This window comes from Actinia tenebrosa, unplaced genomic scaffold (genome assembly GCF_029948245.1).
Source record: "Actinia tenebrosa isolate PJP-AT-01 unplaced genomic scaffold, QUT_ActTen_1.0 PGA_scaffold3__52_contigs__length_22856419, whole genome shotgun sequence".
In the NCBI taxonomy this organism is placed as follows: Eukaryota; Metazoa; Cnidaria; class Anthozoa; order Actiniaria; family Actiniidae; genus Actinia; species Actinia tenebrosa.
This window is the reverse complement of record NW_028292580.1, coordinates 18,764,873-18,789,815: the sequence shown is the minus strand read 5'-3', so window position 1 is coordinate 18,789,815 and position 24,943 is coordinate 18,764,873. Positions and strand designations below refer to the sequence as shown.

General features: G+C 36.7%; 2 protein-coding genes across 3 annotated transcripts; one reads left to right on the top strand and one right to left on the bottom strand.

Moving 5' to 3' along the window:
• On the top strand, positions 1-7,996 carry LOC148908810 (dol-P-Man:Man(7)GlcNAc(2)-PP-Dol alpha-1,6-mannosyltransferase-like). The gene is made up of 9 exons (XM_089035975.1): positions 1-153; positions 2,029-2,161; positions 3,178-3,351; positions 3,776-3,970; positions 4,370-4,473; positions 5,234-5,460; positions 5,812-5,987; positions 6,816-6,897; positions 7,468-7,996. Exons 1-9 carry the CDS (start codon positions 1-3, stop codon positions 7,688-7,690), a joined length of 1,467 nt encoding a protein of 488 aa, XP_088892101.1. The 3' UTR covers positions 7,691-7,996.
• Positions 7,803-24,592, bottom strand: LOC148908809 (dynamin-1-like protein). 2 transcript variants are annotated; one of them, XM_089035122.1, is made up of 23 exons: positions 24,387-24,592; positions 23,512-23,569; positions 23,038-23,163; positions 22,838-22,926; positions 22,005-22,076; positions 21,805-21,891; positions 20,984-21,146; positions 19,792-19,872; positions 19,414-19,481; positions 18,679-18,783; positions 18,173-18,286; positions 17,379-17,470; positions 16,778-16,898; positions 16,053-16,199; positions 15,754-15,849; positions 15,143-15,247; positions 14,712-14,762; positions 11,512-11,721; positions 10,967-11,033; positions 10,439-10,490; positions 10,092-10,173; positions 9,689-9,766; positions 7,803-9,489 (listed from the first exon to the last, which is right to left on the bottom strand). In XM_089035122.1, the coding sequence occupies exons 1-23, from the start codon at positions 24,486-24,488 to the stop codon at positions 9,433-9,435; spliced, it is 2,223 nt and encodes a 740-aa protein (XP_088891248.1). In that variant the 5' UTR covers positions 24,489-24,592; the 3' UTR covers positions 7,803-9,432. The 2 variants fall into 2 exon arrangements, with proteins under 2 accessions (XP_088891248.1, XP_088891246.1); XM_089035120.1 differs by having other exon boundaries at positions 23,029-23,163; positions 24,387-24,591.
• Between the last annotated feature and the right edge of the window lie 351 nt (positions 24,593-24,943).

The window sequence follows — 24,943 nt, the reverse complement described above, 5'->3', positions numbered from 1 at the left end:
ATGGCAACCTCCAGTGGAAGTTTTGCGCTGGAGATTTTATTAGTATTGTTGACAGCAAGCTATGTCGTATTTTGCCCTTTTACTAAAGTGGAAGAAAGCTTCAACCTTCAAGCTACTCATGACATTCTTTATCATGGATTTGATATCAAAAAGGTAATAAAAATTCTTCATAAAATGGTTGGGTCAAATAACGATCCTTTATTGTACTATATACGTCGATCTGGTGGGATATATCAAGCATTTGATGTTCTTTAAATTCAGGGGCGGATCCAGTGGTGGTAAAAGGGGTGACTATAGTGACAAATGTCTGGTCACACCCTTCTAAAATACCTGGATCCGTCCCTGATATTGTATAATATCCTACATATGATGTACTTAATGCTGCTTGGATTCATCTGGGGTTTCTGGGACAGATCATCTTCTATCCACAGCTAGCCCAAAAGTTTGGTATAGAGTTTTTGCACCATCACGTTATGGCAGCCATGACAGGAACTATAGACTTGCCCCAAGTCGACCTCTCTTGTTTTCTCGGCGTTTTTTTAATTCGAGCGAAGCGAGAATCTTGCGAGCGACGAAGTCGCGAGAGGTCGACTTGTCGAACTTGCAGGATATTCATTTGCGTTTCCCGCCATTTCCGAATTTGATACGGGACGGTCGGCCTTCGGGGGCGGAGCTAAAGAATTGTGGTTTTCATTTATTTGTTTCTTCATGTTATATCCGGAGCAGCAAAACATGTTTTATCAATAATAATGGTTGATGCTATAACTCCAACTAAAACTGTTGAAAGGATAGCGATATCTCCTGCGTCCAAACAAAAAATATGCTTTCTTTGCACCAGTCAAGTTCCGAACAATGACTATAGACGGAAATTGTTTAGTCGTCTCCAACATAGGAAGCAGAGATCCCCTTTGATTATAAAGACGTTACTTGGTCTTTCATTAAAGAGACCAAGGGGACAACAACAACAACAACAACAACAACAACAGTCTCGATTAAGTTTTTCTCACCGAACCTCATAAAATCTAAGGCGAATGGACCGATCTCAAATGTCAGGCTTTTTCCCGCTCCTGTAGGTGCAGATATCTCTGCCTGAAAGATACGCTTCTATACTTTGTTTCTGGTATTCTCTTATAGTTTCGTATCCTAATTTACTTTTACCCTATGATATGGCCTCAGATATTGATCTCATGTTGTCAGACAGATGTTGTGTTGACAGATGCCGATGGGAATCGTAGAGATAATCTTACTAATCTTACATTGTGATTGACAGCTTGGACTTCGAGCATTGTGATTGGCTATAATTTACCGACTGATTTTTGGGTCGGTAAATTTGGCGGGAAGCAAGGTCGAAAAGTCCGTCGTGCGCCCAGTAAAAAAAACAAAGCGGGCGGCGGACTTTGCGAAAGTCTACAGGAACTATTGAATCTGGTCTAACACAGGAAAAGAAACCCTGATTCCCAAATTGGGAATTGTTGGGAATTTCCTTGAATTCTCAATTCAAACTCACTAACATGTGATGGTGGCAAGCCTCTATTGACCGATATTTTCTCATAGGATTGAATGAAATTTCACTTTTTTTCACTATTGAATCATTAGTGTTCCATTCCATCTATTTATACATCCAGCTAAACATGCATGTATTCATTCCTGTCATTCTTTATCTATCCCATTTCATATAGTTATCTGCCCACTCATTCATCCATTCCTTTGCTATCCCATTTCTTTCCATCCATTAACCAATCACTTCCTTTCCCAAACCACTTCTCATTCATCCATTCATCAATAAAAAGGACAAAAGGACAGGAGAGAATAAATAGAATTATTCTTTTCTATCCAAATAAAGGTATCTTATTTCATTCATCTACCCACTTATCCAATTACTCCTGAGCTATCTTATCCTATCCCATTTCATCTATTTGTTCATTCATTCATTTTCTACATATATTCTGCCCATTTATCTCTTATACCTATCCTTCCATTGATTCATTTATTTGTTACCAATAATACATTTTGATTATATTTTTTTAGTATGATCATTTGGAGTTTGCAGGAGTAGTTCCGAGATCATTTATTGGACCTCTATTTCTATCTATTCTCTCTTTTCCCTTCGTTACAATATTGAAAGTGATAGGAGTGGCAAAGATATACTCCCAGTATGTAGGTAAGTGGGACTGTAGATCAGGATGACCATCAGGAGGACAGACAATTAACCTTATGTACTAACTACAGTACCTTGAGAAAGGTTGCAGGCCTGTCACTAGGGGTGGTTGGATGGTTTGAACAAACATTCCTATAACCTTTGAAGGAGTACGAAACAATGTTTAGCGCTATTTTAGTTTTTCAAAAAATTCCATTACTAAGATTACATGTACTAAGATTGGTAGAAAAATGAACCTCCCAGTATAGTCTTTCAAGGTCCTAGTGATGGGCTACTTTGATTCCTTATCAAAGTGATATATCAGCACATAAGTGTTTGATGCAAATAATGGCCTATTGCATATTACATCATCACAGCCATGTTGATCCAGAGATTGTTTTGTTTTGTTCCATTGTGTTTTCCATCCAGCACCCAGCAACATTCCATTGGTATACTACAAGCTGTGGTTATGGTGAATATTTCTATGATTATTTTGGGTAATGTGAGGAGGTCTCATTCACTAGTACAACCTTATGGTTGAACCACATCAATAATAGACAGTGATATTATACAGCACACATAACCAGCTATGCTTCTTTTACTGTGTAACTAGCAATTATTCGCTGAAGGCAAAGTGAATATCGGGGAATATTTACCGAGACTCAAGTCTTCGAGCAGCGAGGTAAATATTCTCCATATTCACTGAGCCTGAGGCGAATAATTGTTTTAGCATATGCCTTTAGTTTGCGTGACAAATTCACGCAAAACTTTTAGCAAAACTTTTAGGCCATACTTCGTTGCCTTTCTAGTACTGATAAGGATGGCAATTACTTTCATATTTTCAATTTCCTCATCGGAAATTGTAGCAAAAAGATTGCCGGCAGATACCATTTTGTTGCCGACTCAATATTCCGAGATTCAGAGGTGAATATCGTACAATATTCACCTCCAATTAACCAATGAGCACGTGCGTTCTTAGGAAGTACACAAGTTGGTATATGCTAATTCCTTGTATCATGACCCTTTAATTGCATTTTTAGTTAGAATTGCCCTTGGTCTGTGCACAATCTTTGCATTCATCCTGTACAAGAGAGCAGTGTCTAAGAAACTTGGATCCAATGTTGGTACCCTCCTGGTATTGTTGACAATGACTCAGTTTCATTTTCTATTTTACTCGTCCAGACCACTCCCAAATACATTTGCACTTTGCCTTGGTAAGTCGTTATAGCACTGCACTAAAAGGAACATGGCTTGTATGGCATATGAATTTGGTTGCATTGAAACACAGACTTTAGCTTTGCAGGAAATCATTGGTTGGCATGATCATAATAGACCTCAAGCATGATAATTTTTTATACCTACGCTAATTCCAGAATCTTTTTTTTTTTTTTTGTCATGCTAATTTTAACTATTGTCTTGATATTCTCAAGGGAGTTTGAACATTTGAATATGAAAAATGATATTTTGAAAAGGATTGTGGTGGTTTGTGGTGGTTTAGGTACAGTATGAAACGTCATTAGGGGTAAGATCTATTGGTCTGGAACTCACAGTCTACCATGCAAGACCAATGCCAAACTGAATAAACTACACTGAGGATGGTTATACCTAATAATTTCAAGTTTAATTCTTTTATTCCAGTTCTTTTATCAGCAACCCATTGGTTGCTTAAGAAGCATGCTCTTTTTATTTGGACGTCAGCATTTGTAATCACAGTTTTTAGAACAGAGTTATGCATACTGCTTGGTTTGATGCTGTTGATTGAACTTGGAAGCAGGAGATTATCTTTAGGAAAAGCCTTTATTCACTCTGCTTTGGCTGGAATAGTAGCACTAGGTGAGAGAAATGGTTAATCAATCCACATCCATCTCATTTTCCATCTATTTTCTCCATGAATGCATTGATCCAGGCTGGTACATTGAATCCCATTGATCTATGCTATCACCCTTACATTCATCCATCCATCCATTCTCCATTGATCCATCTGTCTACCAACTCCTTCCATCCATCCATCCATTCCTTCTTTGCTCTATCCATCCCTCCTTCCTTCCATTCATCCATCTATCTATCCACTCCTCATTTCATCCATTCATTCATCCATCCCTCCATCCTTCCATCTACATGTATTCCTTCTTTCCTTCATCCATTTGTCCACCCATTTGTATCATTCACATTTAGATATTCATTTTTCATTTAACTAAAATGAAATTTTAAACTCTGGAACCTCACATACAGGTTTGACAGTAGGTATTGACTCAGTATTTTGGCAGAGATACCTGTGGCCTGAAGGAGAAGTGTTCTACTTCAATGCCGTGCTCAACAAGAGCTCACAGTGGGGAGTATCCTTTGAATTGTTATAATTATCTTAATATAATGATACCTACTTGAGTTATTATAATGACAAAGGCTGGAGCAATACAGACTGTATGTTATCTAATCTGATCGAGGTGCATTCTTATTCCCAATGTAGGGACAGCAGAGCATAGTTTTAAGCAGGGGGCTAATAATCTGGGGAACCCTGAAAATTTTGAAATTTTCTCAGAATTGTGATTTCTAGTGTCTTTGTTTGAGGGGGTTACAACATACAGTCCTTTGACTAAATGTTGTCGTTTGATTGGCTTCATCCCTACGCAACTAGACCGAAAAGGATCATGGGGATAATTAATTCACAGTTACTAGCTGCCGCATATGTTATATAACACGTCTTGAGCTCGCTTCTTTTGATCCCATTTAATTTGCTAAAACCCTGCCCCAAGCATACGGCAAAGATTTAAGCTGGCGAGCAGTTTGGATGACGCAAGTTCTGGGTAATTTACCCATTACCCTTTTCGGGCTAGGCGAGTAGGGATGATCCGATCAATGACAACGTTTAGTCAAAGGACTGTATGTATTGCATTAACATTGTGTCTAAGTTTTAGGCAGCTCATATTAGAAAATTATTTTTGGTTAAAAACTCGCAGCTGCAATATATTATTATCCCAATCTGACTCAGTTCTATCTGATTACCATACGTTTTTCAATCTAATTCATGTTGATTTTTTCCTGCAAAACAAAACAAATTCTATACGCCTGATACCTTTCTTAACCAGTATGTCACAGACAGAACCATTTCTGTGGTACTTTTACTCTGCTCTACCCAGAGCTCTACTCTTTGGCCTGCCTCTTATCCCTGTTGGTCTGTGGTATGAAAGAAGGATGTGGAGCCTTGCTTGGCCATCCCTTGTGTTTGTTTTCATGTTCTCATTTCTACCTCACAAGGAACTTCGATTCATTATATATGTGTTCCCTATCTTCAATACTGTAGCAGCTTGTGGGCTCAATTATATGTAAGTCTTAGGTATTTTTGTGATTGGTAGATTATTACAGTGTTGGAATTTCTGTTTTTCAAGCTATTTTTTTCTTGGAAAGAAAAATCCAAGCAATTTAATGTAGCAATGCCTAATGGGAAGGCAGAGAGGAATATCTTCAAAAATACAAAGGCTTTCCTGCATTCTGATTGGCTCTATTTTCAGTGGTGTGAGGTAGTACATTTTTTAAATGCAATATTTGCATCCTTCTTTAGAACATTTGCATTGTCTTTTTAGTAGAGGACCTAGTGTCCTATTGGATTCTTTACCTGCCTTTGGACAAATCTTTAAATCAATCAATCATTTAATAGTCATAATTTATATACACAGATATCAACACTACCACAAGTGGAGAAGCTGGTTATCAGCCATTATTGTCCCTGGCACAATTGCTGGTCTGCTGTGCAGTTTTGCAGCAACTGATTTGCTTGCATACGTGTCTTACCACAACTACCCAGGGGGTGTGGCTCTAACCCGGTTGCATCAAATACTGCAAGACAAACCAGGTCAGTTGATACGATGGACCTTTTTAGCTTGGGTGTAATTTATTTCCCTTAAAGACCATGTGTCATTCCCTAAAGAGTATAACTTCTTTGTTTAACGGTTGGGGTGCACATTGGAGACATGTGGATATGCATATGTCAACTCAATGTTTTCCCATTACAGGTCATGTGAATAAGATTCTTTGCTGAGTTGTATCCATATCTGTCTCCACTCATGCACAATCGTTAAACAAAGAAATGATACTCAAGAGAATGACTTGTGGTTTGCAATGAAATTTCCCACTCATATGACAACCATTTAAATGGGAAGCCATTTAATGTTACAGCTGTAAGTCAGTAACCTACGCAACAACCACTCTAGTTCTTCAATAGTTAACCATTAGGTTATTGTAGGTAGCTTGTACCTAATTTTTTAATCTACATATTTATAACTTGTAAATATTATCAAATAGAGGTACTAAATAATAATGTATGTGTGTATGTATTAGAATTTGCCATGGTGTTTCCCACTCATTCATATGATAACTGTAATGAATACTAAATAAATAATAAATGGGATTTAACAGTGGCATTTCGACAGAGTAGCTATTCATCCACTGTAATTCCAATTGGAATTTAGGAGTTGATATGTGCAGAGGGAGGAAAGCCGGGGGAACAGCGAAAACCCTTGAAGCACAGGAGAGAACAAACAAACAACTCTACTCACTTACAACACCGAGCTCAACGGGACTCGAACCCGGGTCACATTGGTGAGAGGCGAGCACTCCCACCGCTACGCCACCTGTGCTTCCCAATAACTGTTGTATGATAATCAGTTTTTTTAATTTGTAGGAACCATTCATGTGCATATTTGTGTTGCTGCTGCCGAAACAGGGATCTCCAGGTTTGGCGAATCCAATGTGCCATCGATCAGGTATTAGTCTTTTGTCATACTCAACATACAAATCGCAAACTTTTTTGCCTCTCCTTATCAAAAACAGCACAAGATGGAACTTAGGTAGGGTAGGGTCATACCAAACTTATAAGTGTAATATTATTATTATAAATTACAGTAAAATTTCATGGCATGATGTTCGAATGTGCAGCATATTAGTTTGTCTATAGTCAATATTAGACATAGATTCCATTACTAAAAGCAAGGCACTGAGGGTGATCACTGCCAGGGTTTTTTTCCCCTCACTGGTTCTTTTACGTCACTCAAATGCAGGGTAAATTAGTGTAGAGAAACCAGGACTGCCATTTTACATGACCCATGCATTCAGCATTGTAAAGTACAGTACTAAACCATCAATTTGTAAATGTTTTTACAATGGCGGCCTCTTCTTCTTAGTTATTTGTAAGACCCGGAGTGCTGGTCTGACCAGGGATTGAACCCTGCATGATCTCCTGCTTGAAATACTGATGCTCAACCAACTGAGCCAAATTCAACCAGGTTGTTACACTGAGTATCATTATTATACTAAACCTCTTTCTTGTCTGTCAGGTATTCAAAAGCTGAGGGATTAAAGAAAGGAAGTCCAGAGATGCATCAGTTCACCCACCTCATAACAGAAGCACCATGTACCGGCGATGTTTATGACAATACCCACACAGTATTGGATGAAATAAAAGGCTTTACAAAGGTGGTTATCAACCTCAAGAACTTGCCTTTTATTATCAGGATTCAAATGGATACAAAGCTCTGTATTCTACAGAGAAATGAATAATGATCTTGCAAAATACTGATCTGATATACGTGTAGTATGCAGTATCAATAAATTTTATAAAAAAATTAGAATAGTAAAAAACGAAATAGGAGACAATCAATAAATAATAAAGTGATATTAATCCAATGTTTATCAGTACTAAGATCCTCTATTTAAATACATGATCCATAATTCATTGATAAATTATTAGATTACCTCAAAAATGGAATACTTTCAGGATATACAGTAAGAAAATAACATAGTGAGTTCACTGTACAGTTTGCCCAAAATAAAAATATTCATTGCCAAAGTTGGCAAAGTACCTTACTAGTCTTAATAGTTGGTATACATCCTTGCACAAACTTGGTGGAGGTCAATGATTCATCATTCACCCCAAGAACCAACTCTATGAAGTTCTGAAAAATAAATGCTACGAAGTACTTGAAGATATAGAAATATAGATAAGTTATAGTGCTTGGGAACGAGGTTATTCCGGATGAAAGCCCTTGGAATTAAATTCGGAAAAATTAATTTCCGACCTCGCTGGGAATTGAACCATGAAGTACTGTGTGGTGCCCTTGACCAACCCTCTGAAATTCCAGCCCATAGGCCTTTTTTTTGAGTTTGTCAAATATGCATTCTGGTCTAGCTTGGGTATGAACACAAGGCATTATAAACAAAATACAGTATGTTTGTACCCAAGCTGGACCACAATGCACCATGTTCACTATCTCAGTCCAGGATGGTATGTATACATTATGGCTCAACATATTCTGTATGCAGCATCTCCAAAGGGTTTGATGTACTTTCCATTTTATGCAGTTATCATTTATAGGTTTAATCAGATAATTACATAAGAACAGTAACATTGATAATATTTTGTACATTATTCTAGCTAGCCCAAAATGATTCGAACATATTAGATCACGTAGTAAAACCATGAAAAAAATAAAACAAAGTTGACAAGCTACTATCGCTCAACCAGAAGATTCACATTATATGGTGTCTTGCATATTTGTCTTTGTGTCATGAATGTCCTGGTTGAGTGATAGCAACTGTAAGTCACTATAAGTAGCTACTATTTTTCAGTATCAACTTTATTTTTGTTTATAAAATAATTGGGATACTAAGCGCGCTATGATTGGTCGAAAACCATGTTTGATGAGAGTATCAAAACACGCTATCGTCATTTTTAATCTATCGCGTGCGCTCATTGGTCAGTTTGAATAAGACGGCACGTAGGGAGAATTTACTTAGACTTTGCTTTTTTTCGATCTTTTCACGCGTTTGTTATTTTATAAATATGCGTCGTGGTTTCTTACGCTCCTCTCATGTTCTCCCAACATCCCGAGTGTTTTGATCAGAGTATCAAACACGGAAAACTGTTTTTGATCTGTTAATTCATTGTTTTACTGCATGTGCTCTAATTTGCATTAGTAAAACTATTATAATAACAGACACATCGGTATTCAAGTCTTAATAGAAACCATTTCGTCACTTGGCTATCTTGTTGTTAGCAGTCACTTGGTTCTCTACTGCTGGTATTATTTGTGTCAGAACTTCTTGACAGACTACTTCGCGATTTTATATTATTTTCCCAAGTTTTACATGCATTTTTTCTTCTTCGTATATCGCCACTCCAAGCATGATATATTATGTAAAAAATTCCAGTTAATGTAGTTAATATGTACCTAGCTTCATAGATATTATACAGTACGGTAAAGAAAAGTAATCTTAAAAGGGAATACACGTAAGGTTGTCATTTACAGTACTTGAGTGTCTCTGATTTCACCAATAATTTGGCCAGCTCGTTGCAGGGCCTGTAAAGGAAAAAAAATGTAAGCAATAACATAAATTGATGGCAGTGCAAGCCTGTGCATAGAAGTATGCTAATACATTGAATGTGGTCATACTTTTGCGTGCTGTGCTATAGAGCTTCAACCTCTGCTAGGATCGGCATAAAAATTTAATCCATATCAATCCTAGATATGAAACTGGTTATTCAAGTAAAATTCCCACCTTAAGCATTTCGGCAGCTTCTTTTCTCTTGATATGCATATGTTCTAATTCCTCAAGAAGTCTGTCAAACTTTTCACTCTTAAATCATTAAAAAAACAAGGTCATTCCGAATGGAGACAATGTCAAACCATACCAGTAGTAGATCTACAGTTGCTTGTTTATTGTTGTTCTCTGTATAATTTATTAGCAGTTTACCAAAATGGTAAAACGGTCCCAAGGGAGTTCCATGAGGAACACCCTTTCCTTTCCATTTTGTACAAATACATGACTCTTATTGACCTCTAGTTTGGGCCTAATGTTTTCCTATTTTGGACTAACTGGTAAAAGTGTAACAAAGCAGCTCCAGAGCAACACCCTTTGCATAGCAAGCTAAGGGGATAACAAACGTCTTTACTATGCTCACCTTGTAAAGTTTCTCGACAAGTTCGCTTTGGATTCTCTCTTGTACAAAATTGACCAGAAAGCACATTATTGCCTTTGGAACACTAGAAAGTAGAAGATGTGTTAAAAGTGTGGCATACACTTGTGACTGTAGCAAAAGAAACGGAATGGAATGGAAGGACAAGTTTGTTAGAGCAACTTTCGTATGACTGTGAAAAGACACCGTGAAAAGACATTGTGTGAGAATTTACTGGCATGGACAGATATCCTGCGCTACCGTTTACTCCTATGTCGCCAGTAAAACAAAATTATTAATAACTTTTATTATTATCTTATTTAGAGAAACAGTAAAAAGAGAACCAATCTTACCTATCTTGAATTGACTTGCGCACAATTACGAAATAGGAGATGATTAATTTTCCTAATGTGAAAAAAGGTAAAAAATAGCGATGAAAAATAAAGGTACACAGAACAGTAAAACCAACGTTTGACACCATTAAACTAATCCAATTGATCAATTGAGCAATGCGCTGGCAACCAGCTATTTAGGGTTTCTGGGATATTGCAGTTCACGTAGCTGGCACGTAAGAAGAGACACCTCCTACAGACCTTTTTACCTTGGACGTAATTTTTCCCCATTTCAGACCACGTGTCATTCCTTATGTCATTCCGTTGCACATGAGAAGACACAGGAATATAGATGCAACTCAAAAGAATCTTAATTTATTCTCAAGAGAATGACAAGTGGTCTTAAATAGGACAAAATTAAGCCCTAGATAAAAATGCTCATTCTGCACTGGTTGTTTCTCATTAATCCTATCTACGGTAGATAAACGCCTTGCAAGGATATGATAATCATAAAGTTCAAGAAAAAATCTTTTTTGTATAATTACTTACTTATAATATCCGAGTCCATTTGTTCTCTGTCAGTCAAGCCTCTCTGTCGAAGTGCTGCTGGAAAATCCTACAAAGAAAACGAAGGGAAAAAAACATACCAAAGGTAAATTAGAGTTTTAATTGGCTTGAATCTAAGGAGCCACTGTTAATGGCGGTCCTTGCTCTCTACATCTCACCATCACTGTCCAGGGAGGTTGGTGGTAGAAGAACCACTGAGGATGTAAAGGAACCCTGGCAGTGACCACCCTCAGTGTATACAGCTCATATTAACCACCTCTTAAAAATTCAAGACTAACAGACCATGTTTTATTTTCTTAAGATTCCATATTCATGTGTCTTCTCATGTGCAACCGCTAAATAAGGAAATGTTGCAGTAGCTAGGGGAAATAGGCATTACTTTACACCCAAAGAGGCCTTTTCTAAATGTTGTTTGATTATCAATAATACATCAATAGAAAAGGGCCATGAAATGATATATATCATTAATTTCATGTACCAATCCTTGGGCCCTGAACCTTTAATTTCATGTTATATACATTAGGTACCTGTACAGCTGGGACTTGCTTCGCAGCGTCAGACTGATCTGCAGACTTTGAGCTTCTAATACTAGGCATCCAAGACATGAATCCACCACCGCTGCTGTCAACTGGAACTGAGTTAGATGGATTGTTGGGGTTCAACTCTTCTTGCCTCTCTGCTGCTCTTGCTCCGTGTACTGGACTACCTACTGGTGTTGATGTCTGGGACTTGACACCCTGTTGGGAACCAAACACATAGTTGAATTATCTAGCAGATGGCTACAGTACGACTACATTAACCAAGGCCACCAAAAAAAATTCTAAATCAAATTCACAATCAGGTTTTGTATGCTGAATAACAGGATGGTGATGAATTCTGGAGTTTAAAATGTTTCTTGTTTATTCCCGATCATACACACACACACACATAAAGTGAAATATATGCTTTTTAAAGGGGGAAAATGTGAAACTTTGGCAGATTCAACTGTTTAAATATTCAATCACGATTGGGTAATTTGACTGCATGAAAATTTGTCTGGGTAGCCTTGGTTGGTGTAGTGGCACTGTAATATGCTGCACGGTAATATTGATTAATTATACAGCTTCTCATTAATCCCATATAGGTAACTGACCAATTATTTTCTTAATTAGGCAGCTATATAGCTATATAATTAATAGGTAATGGGATTTCATGCTCCTCAATCAAGAAATAATTAGACTCGAAAAATTCCTCTGACTGCCAAATTGGACTCAGTCTACTGCCTCATCCAATTTTGTCAGTCCTCAGAATTTTCCTCGTACAATTATTTCTTAATTGGACAGCATGGAGTGGTATTACATATACTAATAAAAGTAATTAATTGTTATTATTTGTGCCAGTGTGTTGTGTGGTTTTAATTGTCTTGAATGGTTATAAGTAGACTTATAGAGGTTAGTAAATCTTATTTACATCGTTTGTTATTTTTCATGTCTATTTAACTATTACAAAATCATTAAAAAGTAGATTAATGGGTTACAGTAAATCTATCTTTACACTCGCTGGGACAATCACATTTCACAAAAAACTCCAACACCTGGGTTGAAACCATTTACTCTTAAATCTATCTCTATCTGAAGATTCTTCAATACATGTACACCAGAAACACAATACTTTAATCTAACAAATTATTGCATACTAAGTTTCCCAATCATGTGACTCTCCTTCAAAACAAAATTCAAATTTTATCTAGATTATATCCTGAAAACACTTCTTGGTTGATCAAAGTTAGGGCACAGCTAACTCACAGATTGAATTGGAATTTAATTACAATGCAAAATTATTGCTTAATATTATTGATGAAGAGATTGAACAACATGGACCATCAGTACTTTAGCATTTGTTTTATAATTGTACAAAATAAACTCTTTATTTTATTTAAATCTGTGCTTGTTTCAAGGAGAGCAGAACTTTGATTCAGTACTGTGGCTTTGCCCGCCACCAATCTCAAACCCTTTTTTTATACATCATTGGCTAAGTTCATATTAAGCTTGGCTTCATAACATAAAGTACTGTCTCTAAACTCTATTCTAATTCACAGTCAAGTAAAATTATGAATTTACGCCAATTTTTATATACTAAGTTCAGAGGAAATTAGTTTGAGAGATCAAAGATATGCTTTTAAGGTATCACTATTATTCTTATTTTAGAAGGATTTAGTGTTTACAATTATTTATTTTTCTAATATTATATAACATTTAACAGTAGGTTGTTGGAAGTGTATCAGTAGGTTGGTGGTAGGGTGTCAAGGGGTTGATGGTAGGGTGTCAGTAGGTGGATGGTAGGGTGTCAGTAGGTGGATGGTAGGGTGTCAGTAGGTTGATGGTAGGGTGTCAGTAGGTGGATGGTAGGGTGACAGTAGGTTGATGGTAGGGTGTCAGTAGGCTGTTGGTAGGGAGTCAGTAGGTGGATGGTAGGGTGTCAGTAGGTGGATGGTAGGGTGTCAGTAGGTTGATGGTAGGGAGTCAGTAGGTGAATGGTAGGGTGTCAGTAGGTTGTTTGTAGAGTCTCAGTGGGTTGATGGTAGGGAATCATTGAATATTGGCAGCTAGGTTGTCAGTAGGTTTATGGTTAGGTTATCATTAGGGTGTTGGTAGGTTTTTAGGTTGTAATTGGTAGGATGTCAGTGGGTTGGTGTGGTAGGGTGTCAGTACTGTAAGTTGATGGTAGTGTGCCAGTAAGGCTATTGGTAGTGTCAGTGGTTCATAGGTTGGTTTTCAGTATATTTTTAGGGTCTCAAATTTAGGCAATGAGCTATTCTAAGGGTTATAGCTAAAGAAATACATGCTTGTACATAGTGCAGATTTACAATGTTTATAATATTATATTTAAGGTACTAAGTGCATATTTACATGTTTGTCTTTAAATCTGGTAAAACTGAAGAAACTCTCACTTTTCTCACTTTTAGAACATGCTTTTTCTACCTACAATCAGTGAATAAACCAAACAAAACAAAAAACGAAAAATAAAAATAAAAAACATAAGCACACTACAAACTTAAAGCAAAAGCAAAGTCAAACTCAAAATAAGTTAAGTAAAGCTTTATTTTTCATTTTGTTTTTTTGAAAATTTATTTAAAGACAATATTGCATTAAAGGATTGTAAGAAATCCATAACCTGAAGTAACATTAACCACTTTAATTTTAACATAAAACTGGTACTAGCCCATTACTATCAACCAAAATGATGTAACTTCTTAGTGTGTAAGATGCTATAGATTTCTTTACCTTTGGGTTTAATATTTTCCTATTTCAGTTTTTAGTCAAAGAATGTTAAGTTTATAATTTATTTGTGATACTCCAACATAAAAATGATTTTAACCCATTTTAACCATGTAGTTGCTTCTAAGTCTGTATGTCATACGTAAACAGACCTCTTTACCTTGGGCGTAACGTTTTCCCATTTCAGACCATGTGTCATTCCATAAATTATCATTTCTTTGTTTAATGGTTGTGCATGAGAAGACACATGAATATGGTACAACACAAGCTTAAAATCTTATTCTCAAGAGAATGATACATGGTCTGGATATGGTTAAAACTTTAGCCTGGGGGTATAAAGAGATCTAATTGGAATGCACAGTCAGGTGGACGTGTTATGGCAAGATATTTTTTGTACGAATTAATAACTTATTTATCATTATTATAGTATAAATAAAATACAAAATGGATTTTATTTGTGCAAATCATACCTCTAATGGTCCATTAGACAAGCTGTTTTGGGCTAATCGTCGTTTTCTCTCCTATCACACAAAAAGAAATTTATGAACACAAAAATGTATTTAATTTAACAGTCTATACAAGAGCAATGCCTCTGATGCCCTGGCGACTGATTAACGGCCGTGGTTAGTGGACCAAAGTCACAGTCACCTGACCAACTTGCGACTGACAGTTTCTAAAGAAACAATCACCTGACAGCCAACAGCTGGATAATAAACAGCTGTTAATTGGCCGACAGTTAAAGATGACAAAGGGTTGCCACCAGTTGGATCACAAAAAGCTGTTAATCATCACACAGTTGAACACAAACCGCTGTTAATCAGCATTTCAAAGCTGTAGCACTGTGAGTTAGCAGTGCCCTGGCTTAGACTAGCCCAGAAGGTTGTTTCAGGGTATGACTTACCACTTCTTGACTATGCACAACAGTAGAGACAAGTAAAGTTCCATCTGTAAAGTCTGGATGGTTAGTGTTGATGTAGGCAAGCTCAATGGATACTAGATTCTCAACCTAAAGAAAAATAACAGTTTCACCAAAATGTTTTATTACTTAGAAAACAAACAATATTTAATGAATTATTATTATTTGGTTGTCTACGGTTAAGCTATCTACTAGTAGGTAGTTGAGCAATGCATATAGGCGTGAGTACAAATTCAAGTCCTCTTCCCTTTAGATCAACTGTTTGTAGGCATTGCTTGACATGTATATCCTTTCATCCCTTTCAAGGGAAGCACGAGTGGCGTGCGCTGCTAATGCACCGCCTCTCACCAATGCGGCCCGAGTTCGAGTCCTGCCGATCTCTATGTTGTATGTGAGTAGAGTTGTTTGTTGGTTCTCTCCTGTGTAGTATGTGAGTAGAGTTGTTTGTTGGTTCTCTCCTGTGCTTCGAGGGTTTTTCTCTGGGTTCTCGGTTTTCCTCCCTCCACAAAAATCAACTACTAAATTCTAATTCGATCTTTGGGCTTTCACCTAGTTTGGAGCCTAGCTCTGTCGTGATTGTCCCACGCCGTGCTTACCATACTGTTGCAAGGATAAAGCCGCCGCTGTAACAGATCAGTGATCACTTCAAAAATACTATCATGTAGTTTGGGGAATCTTTTAATCTCCAAAACCTGGAATCAATGTGAAATCATAGGCTTAATCTTGAATAAATTGCAATATAGTTGTCTAAAAGAAAGTAAGGGGGAAGAGGAAGCAAGGAAGCAAGGAAGCAAGGGAGCAAGGGAGCAAGGGAGCAAGGGAGCAAGGGAGCAAGGAAGCAAGGGAGCAAGGGAGCAAGCAAGCAAGCAAGCAAGCAAGCAAGCACCTGTCATACCTGCTGGAAGGCATGTTGTATAATTCTCTGCATTTCTTCATGCACAAGTTCCACACATCTCAAACTTGGTTCTTCCAAACGTCTTATCTGACGTTTAACCAGTAGTTCAAAGGATATCTCTGGCACAAAAAGAGCAGGCCTTGGACCCTGAAACATAACAGTGGATTCATTCACACCAATAAGGACAGTGTACCCTTGTGTTTTGTTTTTTGTTTTTTGTTTTAAAATGTTTCACACTTAGAGTGCACCCATAAACATTTGGGATATCCGTCTTTATAAATTTAAGGTGCGATTATCTTGAGCAATTTTCAATGCAACTCGTTTTGCAACAGCGACACAGTTGCATGGTGATTTGCAGCGTGTAGCCTACAGCTAAATTTTTTTAATGTTTTGCTGCAGCAATCCTTGCAAAAAGTAGAAATCGTTTCTACTATTTGCAAGGATGATTACATCTCCATTGCACCTCATAAATCCTCTTGCAACATGCTGTTGCAAGAAAAGTTGTAGAGAAAATTGCTCTGCGTAGTCATGCCTTTAGTTTTGGTAATCTTTTAAGAGGATGTGATTTACTGGAGAGAAATTTGATAAGAGAAAAGTTAAATATTCTGGAGAAATATGGAATAAAGTGTAAAGTCCATAGTGTCATAGACTAATGCCAATTACTGTAACCAATCCTGAAGAGTATGCATTATACTTTAGCTACATGTCATTAGAATGATTCATACCGTTGCATTCCTAATGGCAGTTAGGATATCTCTAGTGGAGAGTCCCTCCATGGCATCTGTGTTTGTCAACGTGCGTCCAAAGATATCATGAAATATGTAACTTATACGAGCACCACCACAACTAAATGGAAGAGAATCCAAGTATAATATTATTTTATAATGATTTAGCTCATTTCATGGCAAATATGGGCAAACGTTTGGATTCTGAAGTAAAAGTAATGCATTAACATCATAGTGGAATAAATTAAAAGACTTCAAATTTTATTGATACCTTCAAACAACTTACGAACTGATCAAGGTCAGGGCAATGCTAACTCATAAATAGAATTGAAATTAAGCTTGTTATAGGTTTTTCTGTACTAAGGGAGGAAAACTGGAGAACCTGGAGGAAATCCCTTAAATCAAGGGGAGGCCTAACAAACTCTGCTCAAACTTCTGCTCGAAATACTACCCGAGACCCCAGGGGTGAGACAGGGAACCATGTACAATAACTGCTAGGAAACAACTGATTTTCTTGAAGTTTAATTATTTTACAGAATTTTCCATAAATTCTGAAATAAATTATTAATTATGATGATAATATTATTAATAGTTTACATACAGTTCAGAAGTTTCTATGTCTTTTGCTCTTCCTTCAATTATTGAGCAATACGATGCAGCAAATCGAGTGATAAGTTGAAGAAGGTATGGTCCCTGCAGATACAGAATTATCAAATGAATGTACAGTTGTACCATAAAACATATGCAGCTATAATCATGGTCTTCAGGAGATATCATATTGTGATGTATTGTAAATTAAAATATATAATAGACCTCTTCACCTTGGGTGTAATATTTTCCCATTTCAGACCAAATATCATTTCCTACAGTATGACATTTCTTTGTTTAATGGTTGACTCATTTATGACTCAAATGCCAGAAAAAGTCTGTAGGATTTCAACATGTTGGTATTGTTCAAGCTGAACATTCTTAACATTACAGCTGTCAGACTTTTGCAAATGAATTGCTCTAAAAGTCAAACTGTTCAGTTAACATTCCAATGTCACGACAGAATGTGGGAATATTCCCTGCAAGAGAACGTTTGGTTTGACTTTCAACTAGGCTAAGCCTGTCAGGGGCAGATCCAGGAAGTTGTTCAGGGGAGGGTGCTGCGCACAAAATTAACCCAGGGAGGGGTGCACCCCTTAGAATCAAAGGGAAAACAACATTATTTTGTATTGATTATCTTCAAAGTAGGGGCACAAAGTCGAACCAGGGACGGTTGCGCACCCCCTGCACCCCATCCCCTGAATCCACCACTACCTGTGCAGATGAGTCATAACAGTATTTACCGAATCAGGAAAGGGACTATTATGTGGTTGGAAATGAAAGTAATATACAGTACACTTTACTTACTTTATCTTCTACAGGTTCTCCATAACTCTGGAGTAAGTGATGATACTGGGAAATCATACTATTGACACGGGATTTTAACTCTGGTAAACAATTTCGTATATGGTGCATTAACAACTGAAAAATATCAGTGAGAAGATATATTAGTTAGATAGTCTAGATCTATATTTAGAAATGGTAACAAAAGGCATACAGCCATGTAATAGTATAGTAGACTCTCGAGATGTTTAGAGTCTGAAGCATCAGTTCACTGGCCAAAACAAGACCTTCAGCCGAAATAAAAAAATCCCAAAAAATTTTTTCAAGCACAAATGTTGCACTCTGAAAACAAAAATGTTTTTTTACTGTCTCCTTTTTTTGTCTTTTATATGCCTTAAGTCTCACAGCTGAAAAAACCTATTGCGAGAAGCATTGTTTTGTTGACTCACCCCTAAATCTCCTACACTGACACGGTAAACATCTAAAACGTCAGCTATTAAGTAGTATGTTTTTTTAAAGATTTGACTGACCTTGTTCAGTGTCTTTGCTAAGTACGGCGTTCCATTTCTGGAGGCTAAGGTTGGATAAGTCTTGCTGAAGAAAAATGCTTCATCTCTCAATGCTTTTTGTATTGACTGTAAAAAACCAATGGAAATTATTTAGTAACATTTTGCCTCAGTCCAATTAAAGTTTTTCTTAAATAAAATAAATAAATAAATAAACTTTGTTCATAGAGGATAACACTTGACAGAAAAAGGCAGCACCTTCTCCTCAGTTAAGTTTAAGACACTGAGTGTTGCTCCGGCCGAGGCTTGAACCTCCTGCACAAGAGACCGACACTCAAATTACTAACTGATCTAAACAGGTGGCGGTCATTTGTTGATGATTATAAAGTATTAATTTGATATATAACGCTGGCTCTGATTGGCTGGCTACCATGTTTATATCAGGACAGAGTTGCACGCACAAAGTTGTTAAAAAATACTTTATAAAAGCAATATAAATTGGCTGCTTATATCTCTGTACCTAGATAGAAACAATCTGGGAGCTATAGAGCACTCTAAAAGCAAGACAAACACTTTGCTACGCCTCATGTTCCTAAGCTTGCTTCTCACGTTCTCTACAGCTCCCAGCATGTTTAGATATCATAGCACAGTTGACATGCGCACATGTTTTATATTTCTTAAATATTCCCTAAATATAGAAAGTGTCCCCTATAAGAGGGGAATATATAATATACTAAGAGATATTGAATAAATACGGACCTTTTTATTGTTGATGTCTAGTTGACTACGATTGACAACACCTATGATTCCCAACTTCACTGGAATAACTGTAAACACAAACCAAATAAATCCCTGACACTGTAGTCCCTATATTGAGTTAGTTATGTAACCCTGAGATTTGGGATAAATGAGAGCTGAGTGTATAAGCTTTGGAAGTGTTAGGTGTAAAAGCGATGATATATACATTAATTTCAAAGTAATATAAAGGAGAAGGAAGGACTAAAAAAATATATAATGTAATTGTAATAATATACTAATTATTATTATTTTTTAAATACTTAAGAAGCTAAGGACCTAAAAAGAAAGAAAGAAAGAAAAAAGAAAGCTCATTGCTAGGTATTTATATATATATTGTACCTCTTCCATACAGCATTTCTAAGGCATCTGTCCCATGGTCCATCAGATCTAGTTTAGTAATGACTGCAAGGGTTCGATGACCTGTGAATATATAGTCAAGTTAACTTTAATTCAATTGTGGACTCAGCATCACATGTGAGTAGAGTATTTTTGCACTGGGTCTCTTCCTTGATCTGAGGGTTTTTCTCCCTCCTCAAATCGAACCTATTAACTTCTATTTGATCTGTGAGTTAGCCCCACCCTGACTTGGATCAGCCCAGAGGTTGTTTCAGGGGTCGATCTGTGAGTTAGCCACACCTCACTGACTTGGAACAGCCCAGAGGTTGTCTCAGAGTTTGATCTGTGAGTTAGCCACACCTCACTGACTTGGATCAGCCCAGAGGTTGTTTCAGGGTTCGATCTGTGAGTTAGCCGTGCCTGACTTTCATCAGCCCAGAGGTTTTTTCAGTGTTCGTTCTGTGAGTTAGCCTTGTGCTGACTTAGACCAGCCTGGCAGAGGTTGTTTCTGGGTTCAATCTGTGAGTTAGCCAGGCCCAGGCTTTGATTAGCTCAGAGGTTGTTCACCAGTGTTCAATCTGTGCCTTAGCGGAGGACTGAGTTAGATCTATCATTATAAAATAATTGGGATACTACGCGCGCTATGATTGGTTGAAAACCATGTTTGATGAGAGTATCAAAACATGCTATTGTCATTTTTAATCTATCGCGCGTGTTCATTGGTCAGTTTGAATAAGACGGCACGTAGGGAGAATTTACTTAGACTTTCCTTTTTTTCGATCTTTTCGTGTGTTTGTTATTTTATAAAACAAATCAAAAACAATTTTCTGTGTTTGATACTCTGATCAAAACACTTGGGATGTTAGGAGAACACTCGAGAAGCTGGAAACCACTCCGCTACGTGTCGTGGTTTCCTACGTTCCTCTCGTGTTCTCCCATCATCCCGCGTGTTTTGATCAGAGTATCAAACACGGAAAACTGTTTTTGATCTGTTAAGCCCATCTAGGTCATTTCAGGATTTGCTACACCACTTTTGTTTAATGAATGAAAGCACTGTCCATTGTTAATGTGCCATAAAAATCAAATGTAGTGGTATTACATGTGAGACCCATACAGGGATAAGTGTTGGTTGTAAAATACACTTTTAACTGTTTAATTTTCTGAAGTTATTTAGATTATTATGTGACTGACTGACCTTCTGGATCCACCTCCTTGGCTAATTTAAGTGCCTCTGATGTAGCCAGGTCAATGTTAGCCGGAGAGACAGCGAGAATGATTGAGTTAGGATTTCTGATGTACTGAAGAATGAGAAGACGGATCTGGGCCTCTATATCATGAGGTTGGTCGCCTACTGGTACCTACATGTAGTAACCCAAAGTTTAAACTTGGTTAATAGTACAGTAGTTTAAATACTACATAATCACAAAAATACAGGGCTAAAAATAACAGCTGTTCAATGGACAGTGTTTGGTACAGCAAAATATTTTTTTAAGACTGGTCCTCTTTGCAGGACACTAGTCACAATTTTATCAGTATGATGGCTGGGTATCATGTCTGCAAGGTTAGAGGAATAGGAAGGACCCAAATGTTTTTGAACTTCATAAAACATAGGTCTACTATACATGTTTCCCTTGATAGTACTAGTATCTGATTAATATTCAAGGTTGGTCTCATTTTGACATCAATTATTCAGAAAAACAAATTGATTAATTAATACAAGTTCTACATAATTATTATGAAATCAAGGTTATATAACCACAAGTAACACATATATAATATATATATATATATATATCACTTACATTGTTTCTCAATAGTAAACATGGGAAATTGATTTTTTGATGTCAACAAAGTACTGTTTTGAAGGACAACGATCAAAGCATTGACATTTTCAGAAAAGTTTTGAAGGCCACATGCCTACAATATGGAATTCTCTCCTCCAATATCTACCTTGTTACTTCCATCATTTCACAGGTATTACTACAGCTACTGATGAGAAGCATTATCATAACAAACCTTTGTGATGCCAGGAAGATCAACTAGTGTCAGGTTGACTACTTTTGGAGAAAAAATCTTGAGATTAATTGGTTCATTTGAAATACCCTGAAAATGATATTCAAGTGAATGTTAGCTGCTCTGAAGGTACTAAATATCATTAAGAGAGACTAAAGAAAATTGTTGTTGGTATATATGGTGTGGTATCAGATGATTTCTACCTTGTTAACTCCAGTTACTCTCTCAGTTTCTCTCTCAATCTCATCTCTTATTTCATCAAAGTCACTGAATTTCTGCAAAAAAGACAAACACGCAGACCTTTAATTTAACAAACTCTGAAACAACCTCTGGGTCAGGCCACAGCTATGTACATGTTACTCAAACCAAGATCAAATTTGATAAAGAAATTTAAAAGCACAGCTCTTTAACTTGCAGGGCTCAAATTAGGAATTTTTATTAGCCTGCCATAGTAGAGGAGCATGGTAAATGGAGGTTATTCCAGTAAATTTTTCATGCCATTTTATTATTCATTTGGCAGCACATCGGTATTTTTGCCTGCCAAACCTGAAATTTGGCCTGTCATTTGGCCATTGGCAGGCCGCAATTTCAAGCCCTGAACTTGGGTATGTTTCACATTTCAGACCATAAGGTACATTTGATCATGATGACTGAGTTGTATCTCTATTCATGTGTCTTCTCATCGTGTAAAAACATCAAGGAAATGATGGGATGACACATGGTTTGAAATGGGAAAACATTGCACACATATTGAGTACACTGCAAGCTAATGAGGTCTATTGTGTAGTTCCAGAGTTCCACCCCACAGAGGAATTTGGAATTTCCAGAGATTTGGGAAGGGAGGGAGTGGGAAGGCAGGTCTGACAAAGAACAAAAATTACAGAGTTTGTATTGAAAAATATTGTCGTTCAAAATTTCCAGGGGTAGGGGTGGGGGGTCTAAGAAAAAAAATCCTCTGTTAATGGGGTATGGATAATTTTTTTGAACTACACCTTGTTAGTAAATTATGCACTATTAATTGGTCATAAAATTTTACCTTTTCTTTTAAATGTAAAAACTTTCCCCATTCCTCTGGTTCCTTCTCATCTCCATCTTCCTTGTCATCCTCATTATCATCACTGTAAACTTTAGAAGATTCAAAAATACTTAGAACGTGGAGTTTTGTAGAAATAGATGTCACATAGTACAAAAGAAATAAAATTTGATCCAAGAATATGATTTTCTTACATTTATCACCTGCATTTTCTTCTGCCTTGAGTTCTTCTTTTTCCGAATCCTTTTGAGATTTCTTCACAGGTTTTGTCTTGGAAGCAACATGAATGAGCTGGAGAACTAACGGCCTACGAGTTACTACACCAGAACCTATAAAAAAAATAATATTTACAAAAAATTACACACATGTATGTAGACATAAGACTCATAGCCTATGTTGTATACTGATGTACACATTCATGATACAAAACCATGTTTTTGTATCATGAATGTGTACATCAGTACGAGAAAACCAATCCTCTCACAATGTTGACAAGGCATGCAGTCTTAACAACCTGTCCTCACAGCTTGTCAGCTGTGTCCAACCCTCAATATAAGGTCCACATCTCAATCTCTTTTCTCACAAGCACTGTGTCATAACAAGACCTCCCCCCCTAAAGGTATATTCTGTATTGTGTTCTAATACAAAACAGGTCATTAGAAGTTTTTACAACCAACCTCTTGGTAAGAAATCTCTTCCCACAATGTTTTCTAGCACTGAGCTCTTGCCACTACTCTGTTGATCATTAACAGCAATATATAGCTAGTATTAGTATACAACATTGTGCACATATAAACATATTGTTGTGGGATTCATATATCATGCACATAAACTGAAATTATATTATCCAAAATAATTCGAAATATTTAAATTGTACATAGGAATTGTCCAATTCAATAAATAGCGATTGGGAATAAGCTGAGAAAATATCTCGTTCAAAACAAATGCAATCGAAAATACGTGTTGTTTATAACTTGTGTTAGAAAATAGCTCGTTTATTGCTTCTACTAAAGATATGAAGCGTAGAATTGAATAATTAAACCCTTAAATTGTATCATGGAAACAAAAGCAGGTGTGAACATATTTATTAATGTGATCGAACGAACACAATTTATAAATTCAGAACTGGATAACGTGATCGAAGCGACAAGAAATAATCTAAAGTCAAATCTAAATTCACGGCACTCGATCTCTTCTTCTAGAGGGAATAAGATTTATAAATAGCCATGTTAAGGTCTAGTACAACTTGGTTGATCCCTTGTTTTTATAATATCTGTAGAAAGGATTCATTGTATATGATAACAATATTACTCCCACATATATATGAAGAACGTAAAAAGTCCGGTCAAAGTACAGTTCACGATACGCCGGTATTTTGCAATAGAACGAGATATAAAACAAATAGCCTCAAAAATAAGACCTAAAAACATATTTTACTAACTGAATAAGCAATAGCATAGTCTAAATTCAAAGTACAGAAGCAGATAATGATCGAAATAACGAATTTTTTTAGTTGAGATTCACTCAACGGACACCATTTTTTCTTACAAACCTGAGAGCCAACTACGACGATTTGTGGCAGTTGAATCGACTCAGCTCCAACTGTGTTGAATACATCTTGAAGTTTATTAATCACTGGAATGAGCTGCTCCATTTTGACCGAGATCGATGAAGATTTTGAGCTAAAAATTCATGGTAAAATTCGTGACCAACTGAAAATCTTCGAGGTTTTTATTTTTTTGCTTCGCCTAAAAATGACGCATATGGGGATGGGAGTAGCCGCTGATTTAGTGGGTGCGGCCGTGTTTGGGCTCCCTGTGGCGAGATGATAAAACAATAGAAAAAATTAGATGAGAAAGAAAGAATAAATGTGAATGAAAGAGAAAAAGAAAGAGAAAAAGAAGAAAGAAAAAATCCAAAACTAATGGGAACACAGAGACTGCCACGGTGAAACAAATAGAAAGTGAACGAGGAAAATATTTTTATAGAACACCAATAGGTCAAATTATATTTCCGCAAGAAGTTTGTATGAATTATTATTTTTTTTTTCCTTTGCAGCATTCAAAATGAAGTCTTATTGCTTTGTAGAGAGGTTTCCATGCAACGCAA

Excerpts from the sequence above, each read along its gene's own strand:
- LOC148908810 (XM_089035975.1), top strand. The coding sequence starts at position 1 with ATGGCAACCTCCAGTGGAAGTTTTGCGCTGGAGATTTTATTAGTATTG. Across the intron at positions 3,971-4,369 it reads GGCTGGAATAGTAGCACTAG|GTTTGACAGTAGGTATTGAC; the intron begins GTGAGAGAAATG and ends CCTCACATACAG. Across the intron at positions 6,898-7,467 it reads TCCAATGTGCCATCGATCAG|GTATTCAAAAGCTGAGGGAT; the intron begins GTATTAGTCTTT and ends CTTGTCTGTCAG.
- LOC148908809 (XM_089035120.1), bottom strand. The coding sequence starts at position 24,488 with ATGGAGCAGCTCATTCCAGTGATTAATAAACTTCAAGATGTATTCAAC. Across the intron at positions 17,471-18,172 it reads GAGAACCTGTAGAAGATAAA|GGACCATACCTTCTTCAACT; the intron begins GTAAGTAAAGTG and ends CTGTATCTGCAG. Across the intron at positions 11,722-14,711 it reads TGTCTAATGGACCATTAGAG|GGTGTCAAGTCCCAGACATC; the intron begins GTATGATTTGCA and ends GGTTCCCAACAG.